This window comes from Malaclemys terrapin, chromosome 2 (assembly GCF_027887155.1).
Source record: "Malaclemys terrapin pileata isolate rMalTer1 chromosome 2, rMalTer1.hap1, whole genome shotgun sequence".
In the NCBI taxonomy this organism is placed as follows: Eukaryota; Metazoa; Chordata; order Testudines; family Emydidae; genus Malaclemys; species Malaclemys terrapin.
The window spans coordinates 60,416,137-60,428,656 of record NC_071506.1 but is presented as its reverse complement, the minus strand read 5'-3'; the positions used below and the strand labels follow the sequence as shown (position 1 = coordinate 60,428,656).

General features: G+C 37.4%; 1 protein-coding gene across 3 annotated transcripts in view; it reads right to left on the bottom strand.

Annotated features, from left to right (window-relative positions):
- Positions 1-12,520, bottom strand: part of PPP1R42 (protein phosphatase 1 regulatory subunit 42) — a 59,752-nt gene that overhangs the window by 35,963 nt on the left and 11,269 nt on the right. For all 3 annotated transcript variants that reach the window (XM_054017155.1, XM_054017153.1, XM_054017154.1), the window contains exons 6-7: positions 4,031-4,148; positions 2,691-2,822 (exon numbers count right to left, since the gene is read on the bottom strand). In XM_054017155.1, coding sequence (XP_053873130.1) covers positions 2,691-2,822; positions 4,031-4,148 — 250 coding nt within the window. The remainder of the gene's footprint in view (positions 1-2,690; positions 2,823-4,030; positions 4,149-12,520) is intronic.

The window sequence follows — 12,520 nt, the reverse complement described above, 5'->3', positions numbered from 1 at the left end:
GTCGCTAAAATTACATATCAGAGCTTATCAAGAAGCAATTGGAGAACTTCCATTAGTTCATTTATGTATAAATGCTTATTTACAAGCTATTTGAGCCACCTGAGTTTTAATGACTAGGCTTAAAATCTTGCAAGAACAGTCTCTTTCACAAGCTTTCTTATATATCAGTACTTCCTGCATCCAGTTGGGTTGGAAATGCTGTGAAAAATAGCCTTTATCATTTTAATTATTTATTTATGCGTCCAGTCCTACTTGAAATCGAGAAAAGCAGAAGCACACAAAAATGAAAATTGAAAAAGTTAATTTTTTTAAACCTCAAAAAAAGTTTAATTCAGGCTTGTTTGAATTTAATACCTAAATATATTTTTGGGGAGGTGTGTTCTTATTTTATTTGCCTATTCAGACTGTAAACTTCCTGTGGGAGGGACAGAATCCTCTTGTGTGTCTTTACAGTACCAAAGACAAATTATTATAATGAATATAAACCAAGTGATAATACTAAATATGAACTAATTTGCCAACTCTCATATCTAGTTACATCAGTGGTGGGCAACCTGTGGCCCGCGGGCTGCATGCAGCCTGTCAGGGTAAACCGCTGGCAGGCCACGAGACACTGTTTACATTGACCGTCTGCAGGCATTGCCGCCTGCAGCTCCCAGTGGCCGCGGGTCACTGTTCCTGCACTGCACTGATTGTGTGTGTACTTATCCCAAAGTGTTGGACAAGCATTCTTCTATGTGTGAAAATCAGCCTTACAAAATTATCATGAACATTCACCATCACTGGCTCAAAATCTATTTGCCTATCCTTACCGTGAGGCTGACATGTTTAAAATAGAGGTGAGTCAGAACAAAAACTGAAGATCTACACCTTCCTGATCAGAGAAGCTGAGGAGTTCCTTGACAGTCAGGTTCAGGAAACATCAATACCCCAGGTAAAAAGGAGCTGCTCACCAAGGAGTCGGAGACAGAGGAGGTCAGAGAGGAAGACTGGCAGTTCGTAACTACCAGAGGCAAGAGGTCACTGAGACAGTCTACATGGTTGAAGATCGACAAGGATGGGCAGGCTGTGGCCACCAGACAGAAGAAGACCAGGAAGAATTCCACGTAGCTGGAAGTTTCCAATAGATGCCAGGCCCTCAACTTGGAAACTGTGGAAAATACCTCTCAAGATCCAGCTGGTCACGGAAATGGAGACATGTACGGGACTCAACTGTGGATGGCAGTTTAGCCCAACCTGTAAGAAAATCAAGCTTCCTCACAAAGATTTCTTCAACTGTCCAAGGAAAACTGATGATCCTTGTTGGGGATTCAATATTCCGAAGTATTAATAGAATTTTGTGCAAGGGTCAGGCAGACAACAGGACAATGAATTGCCTTCCCAGAACATAACATTAGATGTTGCTCTAAAATTGGATAGACTTTGAAGTTGACAGGAAGGGATCCATTGGTGCTGGTTTGTTAGAGCACTAATGACACTGAGTCATGGGACGTCTCGCAGATATCGCAGGGAACTTGGAAGTGTGCTGAAGAATGTCCAAGTGATATTCTCTGAGATCATTCCTGTCCCACAAGCAAAGGAAGGCACAAGGCAGAAGATTCTGAAAGTGAAACGCTGGCTAGAAAAGTGGTGTAGGTGGGATTTGGCTTTGTGGAACATTGGTCCACCTTCTATAGGGAGAGGGAGCTGTATAGTTTAGATGGCTTCCACCTCACTAGAAACAAGACCAATCTTCTCTGGGACAGGTTGACTAGAGTCGCCAAGAGGGTGTTAAACTAATAAAAAAAAAGGGGAGGATAAAAAGAGGGAGGATATGAGCACTCAGCACAAAATTGAGATGTTGAGAACAAAATTAAATCAAGGAACCAAAGGACATGAAGAGAAGAAATTATTTAATTGCCCATATGCCAATGATAGGAGCCTGGGTAACAAACAAGTAGAAGTGGATTCCTCATTTATGAGCATAAATTTGATCTAGTTGGTATTACTGAAATCTGGTGGGATGATTCCCATGACTGGAATGTTAAAAATCAATGGTCATAACCTATTTAGGAAGCATTGAGTGGACAAAAGGAAGTTGATAAATTGGAGAGGGTTCAGAGAAAAGCCACAAGAATGATTAAAGGATTAAAAAACATGCCTCACAGCAACAAATTCAAGGAGCTCAATCTAGTTACTTTAACAAAGAGAATGTTAAGGTGTGACTTGATTGCAGTCCATAAGTACCTACATGGGGAATAAATATTTAGTATTGTGCTCTTCAGTCTAGCACAGAAAGATATAACACAATCCAATGGCTTGATGTTGAAGCTAGATAAACTCGGACTGGAAATAAGGCATAGATTTTAAACAGTGAGAGTAATTAACTATTAGAACAACTTGTCAAGGGTCATGAAAGATCATCGATACTGTTTAAATCATGATTGGATGCTTTTAAAAAAATATGCTGTATTAATTATTTTGGGGAAGTTCTATGGCCTGCGTTATACAGGATGTCAGATGGGAGGATCATAATGGTCCCTTCTGGCTTTGGAATCTGAATTTATTAATTAAATCTGAACCTTCCATCTTGGCCCATTCTTCAGCCTGAAGTTTGTTTCCAACATCTTTGCTGAGAGATAAAATTTTAGGGTTGTTATAATGTTGTAAATGATCATATTGTAAATGGAGTACTTGATTAGTTTGCTTACAGAAATGTGGATAAGCTGCATGTTCATTTGTCATACTCTCTTCCTTGCTTTTTTTCCTAGAGGCTTTGGATGCTTTCCAATTCATTAGGAATTGTCTTTCTATTTCTTTTATTTCTTTCCCATCAAGGGATTCTGAGGAAAAAGGAAAACACACACACACACACTTTTCATAATAAAGTTAGTCAACTAAAAGGTTAAACTATTAAATATCTTATGTACACTGATAAGTTTCCTTTTGCCAAAAATTGCTTACATTTTAGTTAACTTTGTCAGAAAAGAAATCAAGTGATAGATTATATCTTGAAAATTATTCATAAAGAAATGAATTTAATGTGTAACATGGCAGTTTTCAAATGCATGGGAAAGAGACTATCAATTATTTGTATGGTTTGCAAGGAGAATGTTTGATATCCAAATTAAGACGTGATAGTGAGAGTGCAGGGGTCTAAAAAGAGAGCATACATTTATGCAGGACATATACATTTATAAGGGCATAAGGAAGTACACATTTGCAACCAAAACCTGCCTGCCTTACTCATCAAATAGTCCCACTGACCTCTTGGGGCCACCTGTATGATGTAAGAAAGCACGATTTGATCCTTTATCATAACTTCACTTACTCTGTAGTGCAGTAGGACCCACAGTTCTAGCATGATTTGACTCCATCCACATTTCCAAATTAAGTTTCTTGTTTGACTACAACTTAGGCCTGGTCTACACTTAAAAAATAGATCAACTTAGCTACATTGCTCAGGGCTGTGAAAAATATTGTGCTTTGGGTGCCGTAGTTAGGTCAACTTAACTCTTGATGTAGACATGCCTCGGTTGATGGAATAATTCTTCCGTTGACCTAACTACCATTCTTGGAGAGGTGAATTAACTACATCAACAGAAAAACCTCTTCCATCAATGTAAGAAGCATCAACATAAAATGCATAGTTAAGACACCCAAACTACCTTAACTCTACCCTGCAGTAATGCTACAAGGGGAAAAAAATGAAAGATATCTTTAAAAATCAGTATCGCCTAATTTGGGACCACAAACACAGAAAAGCTTGAATTATAATTGTATGGATATGCCATAGTATCACTCATTTTTAGTAAACTGTACTTTTGTTAATAATAATAAGTTGAGTCATAATAAGCAACAGGGTTTTTTTAGCTTATTAATCAATTTAAACTATATAACTTGTACAATAGCTTTTAAAAATTATATTTACCACCTGACATTAATGTGGAGGACATTACTTGGTTTCATAGGAGTTTCACTGTAATTCAAAAATAGATAATGTGCCAACTATTTTTTTTAAGTGGAAAGAGTTCTAACCATACTCTTTTACCTAGAGTTTTTGACTGTATAATAAGCCTGTCCCTGTATTTTGGTTTGCGGCAAACAGGATTCCCTTTAAGATCCATTCTGCACAGCTTGGTCCATTTGTTCAATACAAACTCCAAATCCTGCAATTAACAGAAGAAAAGAGAAAAACCAAGACTGTTGCTTTATCTTGAGACTGCAGACGATAGAGTTCGGTAATCATGCTGGTTGTTCATTGAAAAGTCTTCTTTTGGACTTCTGGGTGTAAAATTAAGTATGTGTGTTTGTAGGACTGGGGCTTTGTATGACACTTTTTGAATGCAGCACAGTATTTTACATAACAGAAATAGGAAGGCAGTGACAGAAACATTTACGATCAAATACAAAGTGAGTGATGGCAAGCTGACATGCCAATCATCATCCATTGGTTTTGATTCTTTATTTCTGATACTCCCCTCTAGAGTCAGGTTTACACATCCCAAGACAATTGTCTAGCACTAGTTCCTATGATAAAAATCCTCAACTAGCTGAGGCGCTTCCAAATGGGAGGAATATGGTTATGGAAAGAAGCCAGAAAGCAACAGTACTAAGTAGGACTGGTTCAGACATATTGTAACAGAAGAGGACTCCGGGTCAAGAAGAGATGGGGAATGCAACAAGCTGTAGGTCAAATCTTTCCATAAAGGTATTAGGTTACCAGTCCCATGGTTTTGCTTTGCTTGTACTGGACTTGGTGCTAACAACAACATTCATTATCCTAGAACTGTAAGATGTTGTCTATCATTTTAAATAGTAAATGCTCAGTCCAGGCTCTGATGTTGTCTAATCAGATTTCCATACACTCTGAGCCTATTTTTGCAAAAGCTCTGGCTGGTGGCAGAAGTTTCTTTTGGTTGATTTTGCAGTGCCTCTGGAAAGCCAAATAGAGCAGAGACGTTATCGGAATAAGTCTATTGACCTCCACCTAGTGCTTACCATATTTTCATGCAGGAAAAATTGATTGCTGAAGAAGCATTTTTGGAGGTGTTAAAGATTTTCTAACTCAGAGCACCAGTGATCAGCAATGACAGGAAAGCTCAGGTCCAACAACGGCTCTAGCTGAGAATGCTAGCCTGAAAACCAGTATTTTATAGACATGCATAAAATCTGGTCTATCTTCATCATGCTTCTCTTGTGGGAGAGCATGGAAACTTCTATTGGGTTAGTTGGGAAGACCACAGAATAGGGTCCTGATGCCAGGCAACAAAAATGTTAGCACTTGGTAGCTGAACACAAGAAAGATCCTCTGTTTTTTAGGATATAATAATGTTACTTGCAGACAATTGTCTTTGCCATCATACTTTTAAATGCCAGACACTGGAGAAAAGCCAGTCAAGAAGACAGTAATGTGAGTAACATATGCATATGTTTTTATATCACACATAGGAGGAGAAGATATACAGCCTTTTGCATCATAAAAGGCCCTTAAAATATAATTCTACCTGTACAGGCTTCAGAAATTCATAGGGCAGTGGACATTTCATGCAAAAATTGATTAAAAAAATAAAACTAAAATCTGGCAAATCATGCTGGAAAAATATAATTTACACAAGACATAGTAACTCCCCTATATATCTGTGGGTGGTCAGTTACATTCTTGGCCCAAATAGTGAAACATTTAAAATGTACCTTTCTGCAGTCTGGGTTTCTGTCTGGTAAATCAAGGGCAATATGACCTAGATCAAACTTTTTCTGTCTTTTAACTTCAATATATTAAAGTTAACAAGATTTGAAGGCTATTCATAAGTGCTTAGTAAGTTGCTGCATTCTATTCAAAGAGCCTACCTTCTGAAATACACATGGTCCAAAATTTCCTTCCAATGTTACTCTGAATATGAATCCATATAGTATGTGGCTGTATAGAGCATTTGAGAGGAGATTCTAAAGGCTATGTATGAGAGCGAGAGAAGGGGTGGATAATACTAGAACTGATGTACCATAGTTGTAGAAACATCTGCTCAATGAGGATCAGCATTTCATAAACCAGAAAATGTGGACAATTTTCATGGCTTGATAGCAAAAGTCAAATATCTGCTAATCCAAGTTCATAGGTCCTCCTTCAAATTCAGACTGCAAAATTAATAACAATGTGCCCTATCATCTATTCTGTCTCTGAGAGTAGAGGGGACTTAAATCCAGGGGGGATGCAGAAGATGATACTCTACTGCATCATTCCACTCTCCTCCCAATCTGATGAAAGCCATTCTGTAGGTGTACCATGTGGTTTAGGATTCCTGGGTAGAGAATAAGGGGACAAAGGGAAAGGCAGCATGAACCTCCTCCTTCCCAACAAAAACCCATGGGACTTTTGCAGGTAAGGTAATGCTTACACCCACTTCTCCACTCCATAGTTTGGAACTGTTTAAGGGTAGATCTGGAGTAGCAGCCTGTGGGAAGCCCAGGGGAGAACAGTTCCTGGAGAAGCCATGCTGATAGAGTGAGTGCTGAAGGAAGTCCGAGAGGGACAGCTGCAGTATGGAGACACAAAACTTTCTTCTTGTGGAACTTCCCAAGTGGGAACAGTCCACCTAGGGAAACGTTGTTAGTTCCATAACATTAATTACAAAGGAAGACTCTATCAGTATCTGTCTGCATAATACTGTGATAACATAACTGTTTAGTAGATTCAGTGTATACCCCCCTCTCCCTCAAAAAAGTGTTAAATAACTTTAGGAAAAAGACATTTTTGCCTGGGCTTATTTAAAAAGAAAATATTTAGCCAGCATAATTTATTATTTTGTTCGTATCTGGGCAATCAGCCATTGTCTTGAAAAATGTTTAATAAGTATTAGATTTCCCTTTAAAAGAATTAATACAATTAATATAGGTTTTTAGAACTCAAAACTGTATATTACTTAAAACCATAACATGTAAACAGCTAAACTTTGATGAATGTACAGAGTGCTGTAGATTTTCATGAGCAGTTACTCACTTGATAAATGACCCAGAACATACTCAGTCTAGTGTATGTTTATCTAAGAACACACTAATCCTGTGCTGAAATATGATTAGCCTTTCGATATGCTCTAGTTGTTCATTGCCTTCCTGTCTCTAATAAAGTGCTTTCACTTTCCAGCTTTCAATAAACTGTACTAAAGGGACCAGACACTTTTCTGGGCAGTCTCTGTTTGATAAATGATCATGTCATGCTATCACTTTGAGGTCTGCTACAAAATATTGAAGAGCAAATTATATTCCACATATAGGAGGTGTGAGTGCCTCAGTAGGCTGCTGTAGTACTGGCAATAACCTTCTTCACAATTAATGATGGCCATTTAAGAACTAGTATTTGACCAGTGTGCTCCAATTTTTATTGGAAATGTCTAGCTCAGCTGCCCTAACTACATCTACAGACAGCAATTTGTCACCATTCTGACTACCTGTCATAATCTATTTGAGAAAAAATCTATAATTTTTCTCTTGCTCCTGACTGAATTGTGAAGTGAATGAATTCATCTTTTTTGATATCTTCTTGTCATAATCAATACTGGCCAGAGGTTGAATAAATTAAAGACTTCGAACATACAGATGGTTTTATATAGGTCTTTTCAGTATTTTCTATATCAAACATAACATTTACATAGACATTAGGTCATATTCTTCTCAAAATAAAGGTTTGTTGATTTAAGTTTTTATAAAAACAACAGAATATTTCCAGCACTTAGTAAAGTTCTAATCGAAACAGGTTTTTTTTAAAAGCAAATAAACATCCCTTTCAGTATTTGCACCCAAACATAACAAAACAGCATCCTGGTAGTGTGCGTGAACCTGACTAGAAACAAAAGTGAAATTGCTAGTTTACTTTCATTGTCCAGACATAGAGAAATGAAAAAGCAAACAAGCAGAAATAGGAAAAAGTAGAAAAGAGATTTTTTTTTTTTAAATATTTAATTTGGAAAAATCCCAGGTGTTATTGATAAAAAGAGCTTTTTTAAAATTGTGGTTATCTAAGTTATCTCTTGACAGTGCTGCTAATGTTAGTAAAAGGCATGCTAAGCATACATCAACTTATAAGTGAGCCAATTTTAAAAAAACAGCCGTAAGTAGTTTCATGTACTGTACATGAACCTGGCTGCCTCCTGCTAGTTTTTGTGGTTTTATAACAACATTTTCTTTTTCTTAAAAATGATCTTCTTTTCCCTGTTGCTGTGTCAGAACACTCACAAAAACAAAAATGAAAACTGACTAATTAGCTAACTACACTTAGGAAAGGGAAAGACTGTCAAATAATCCAAATAAACAAATATAGAGAATATATTTTTCTTTAATTATCTTCAGTTATTTGAATATTAGGTATTACTTTTATAACAGTATGTAGAAAATGTTCAGGCAGAAATGTGATTTTTAAATCAAAGTTGTTCATTAGATTTTAGCTTGTCTGTTGTTTTTATTTTCAGCTTCCTGGCATCAGTGTACAGCAATTTATGGTCTTACAACAATAAAGTTGGTTGGTTGGTAAGAATTAAAGAAAATTATCTAAAGTCTTGTTAAAATTGCTGTCAGTGCAGTTCAGATCCCATTTGATTATCCAAACCTCACTTATCTGAAACAGGGTCATGTTCCCTCATGTCTATTAATGAAACTGAAAATTCCCTTAATTGTCCAAAACTTCAAGTATATGAATTTATTAGTCTTAATCCTCAATTATGCTGAGCTCAAGCACAGCACAGGTGCGGGGAGTGGGTTTATTATGCTGCCATAACAAAACTGAACTAAAATGTTATGTTCAGAGAAAAAGATAATTGATATAGTTATACTGGACAAACTTCATACAACAGTGAAAAGGGTGTAGAGGAGATGCTTCATGTCACCTAGTTCTGTTATGCCTTTCACACTTTCTTCTCCTGCATAGACTACTATTCCATTCCCACTGTCATTTACCTCTCCTGCACAGACTACTTAATGTTCTCACTGTTGCTATTAAACTCTGCAAAAACCTTGATGGCTTTCTAGCCCCCGCTCCTCTTCTCTGCCTGTCATTTCTCACCACTGCACAGACTCTGAGGCCTTCTGCCCTCTCTCCTCTGCCTGCACTACTGTTTCCAACTTTTGCCCACAACATCTAACAATACCTGATTTCCTTATCTGGTCTTCTTGCTGTTCCCCTCTCCCGCACAGCGGGAAAGTACAACTTTAATATGCCATCCAAATCTTTGCACCTTGTTGTTACTTGATTTAAATTATAAATATACAGTAAAGACTTAAAATCTACTTTCCTTTTCATTTTTTTTATGTTGAAGAAACAGTGAAAAGACACCAGTGAAAAGAGAAGTGTCACTACTGAGACTTTCCTTAACAAAAGCTAAATAATGACATGTTGATTTAGCAGGAATACTGCTAATATGTAGTAATTATTATTAGCCTCATTATACAGAGGTAACTGAGGCAGAGAAGTTAAGTGACTTGCTCAACGCCACATAAGAAGTCATTTCAAAGGCAGTATTTGAACCTAGCAGCTGATTGTTTTCACTCCAGTTCTGGATCACTAACATGATATTTCTACTGTTTCCTATCGTCAACCTTTTCTAATCCAGAGAGTCATAGCTCCAAAGTCTATATCTCTCTAACTAATTTAACATATCCAGACAGGTTACACAAAAATATTTTCCCGTGAAGTCATAGAGAGAAAAATAAGGGTGATAACATAAATGTAAAAGAACTGTCCCAAACTATGTGTCTTCCCATATAAAGGCTCTGATGTGGCTGAGAGGCCATTTCCTGTTATAGTATAGAAAAAATTGTCAAGCTTGACATTTTTAAACCTGTATATATATTTTAAACTGCAGCCTTTTAGAAGTAATTTGTCCATAATGATGATGGTATGTTTTTAAAAAAGGTAAACCATCAAGGATCTGAACTTAAAGCAGCTACTGTACATGTTTAGGTGTCTGATTTGCTATCTTCCTACAAATGTATTTGGAAGAACTTTCATTTTGATGCTGACCATGAACGGAGCAGTTCTGTATAACTGGAGAGTTCCTTGATGATTTTATAAGCAGGAAATCTATGGACTTTAATCTGCTGCAAATCTCTAGTGACATAGTGAGAACCCTGATGTTACATATACACTCTGTTCCTCTTTGGATAAGAAAGCTGACTTTACATCTGACAGTTGTTTTAGAATTGATTACAATCATTTTGAAAACAGCAATTTGCCTTGGAAAGGAAAATTTGTGATTCAATTTTTGAATATCACAATCTGGTGGTCAGTGTCTCAACCATAACTGGCCAGGCAAAGTGAGGCTCTACACTCAAATTCATGGCTTTGTCTGGAATGCAATAATTTTTGAATGCTGCATTCAATCAATTCCAAAATTTCAATAAACAGTTTAGGCATCATTATTGAGTCTGGTTAAAATCGGAAACTGGACATGGGAAAATGGGGGTGGGAAGAGAAGGTGGGGGGAAAGGGGTTGGACACAGAGCGCATGGCATCTAGTTAGCAGACCAATCAGCTTCACCAGGTCTGTAATTATCTGCTTGATGGCAGCCAATACCACCCCTCATCTCATCTCTGCCCTTCTTCCCAATAAATTTTAAATTGTTCTCCCAGGCAGAAAGAAAAGAAATAATAATGGTGGGGGTAAATGGGAGAAACCTCTGGCATGAGAGATGAAGTTGGAGGTTGCAGGAGTCCCTGAAAAAGAGGGGAATGGGAGGGTGGCACATATGGAGCTTGTGGGAATGGAGGGATTCAAGGAGTCACTGGCATGGGGAAAGAGCTCAACCTACAGAAGGAATAAAATGTGCAACCCTCTACTATTCATTTTATTATTACATCAGGTACCATCCTTTTAACTATAGTTTCCAGAAAAACATGAGCCACATCAGCCATGAAATTCACTGCTGCAGAAAACAAGTAAAGATATATTCCAAACTTCAATTTCTGATTGACTAATTAAATGTACCACTTCCCCCCACTTATTTTTATTTTCTTCTCCTTCCCAGGTAAGTTTTAGTTGTTTTGTATGAATAATATTATTACACAGGATTGTAACATTACATGTACAGGATTGAATAACATAGATTTGGCTTGCTGTTCCTCTTTTTCTCTTTTCTCAGGGTACATCTACACTACAGCGGGGAGTCGATTTAAGATACGCAAATTCAGCTACGTGAATAGCGTAGCTGAATTCGACATATTGCAGCCGACTTACCCCGTTGTGAGGACGGCGGCAAAATCGACTTCTGCCGCTTTTTGTCGGCGGCGCTTACTACCACCTCTGCTGGTGGAGTTAGAGCGCCGATTCGGGGATCGATTGTCGCGTCCCGACGGGACGCGATAAATCGATCCCCGAGAGGTCGATTTCTACCCGCCGATTCAGGCGGGTAGTATAGACCAGACCTCAGTTACTGAATCAGAAAGAAGGCTAACAGTGGATTATTTATTTAGATAGGAATATATTCCTTTAAGAGAATTGGAATTGTTGCCTTTAGTATTTAGTTCAGTTTCAAAAACCTAACCCTCAATTTCAGAAGAAAATTAGCCTTTGCTGTAAATGTCTATGGCCTAAGTAAAATATATTAAACCTATTCATGCAATGTCCTTCTATAGTCATTTATTTAAAATGTACCCTCCTGTGATGCCCCCAGCCTGTGTGGGTCTGGACATCACAAAACGTTCATCACATCTTTCAACTTCAGTCTCATGTGCTAATGTTATTCATTAGTGATATCTATATGAGAAAAGATACTGTTTATTTTTTTTTTTATTATTATTAATGTTGGGGGGAGGATATATCACATCTCACATAAGTATATGACAGTTGACAAGGCAAATCCCTTCTAAGAAGATAAACTGTATTATTGAAAATATAGATCCAGAAACCTTGTTTAATGCATTTTATTTAAACTACATTCACTGCCGCAAAAAGAGATTGTAAATGCACTCAAGACCTCACTTTCTGTCTCATTATGTAGATTTCTTTATAACTGCTACTATGCAAGATAAGGGCTCTTGCTTAGAAGACACTAAGGTCCTTCTCCAAAAAGGGAATGGGTTCTATAGTTTTCATGTCTCCCAAAGGAAAGAAATTCAGTAGCCACTTTCATGACCACTGCTTCTTATGATATTCTGGCAGAAATAAAATATCTGGTGTAATTTGAAGATGAGAAGAAGGGCTGAGACACTGGCCAGCCGATCAAATATCTAAGAACTGCCTTAACTCATTTACAATAAAAATGCTGACTAATGTGTGGGGATTTATGGCAGTTATCCCAAGACAGAGAACTAAAAATTTTAATGTGGTAAAATTTACTTGCAAGTTAATTAAAAACAAGCCAAATCCAACATTCTGATGCCATGGGGCCTTTGCACTGTGGGCCTGATTCAAAGTCCACTGAGGTCTGAGGAAAGATTCCCATTTACTTCAATCTGATTTGGATCAGGCTCCGTAACTCACAATAAATTATTAGAATGAAACAAATGTTGAACTGGCTATTAAAATACCTTAATAATAATGATCAGTCTGATTAT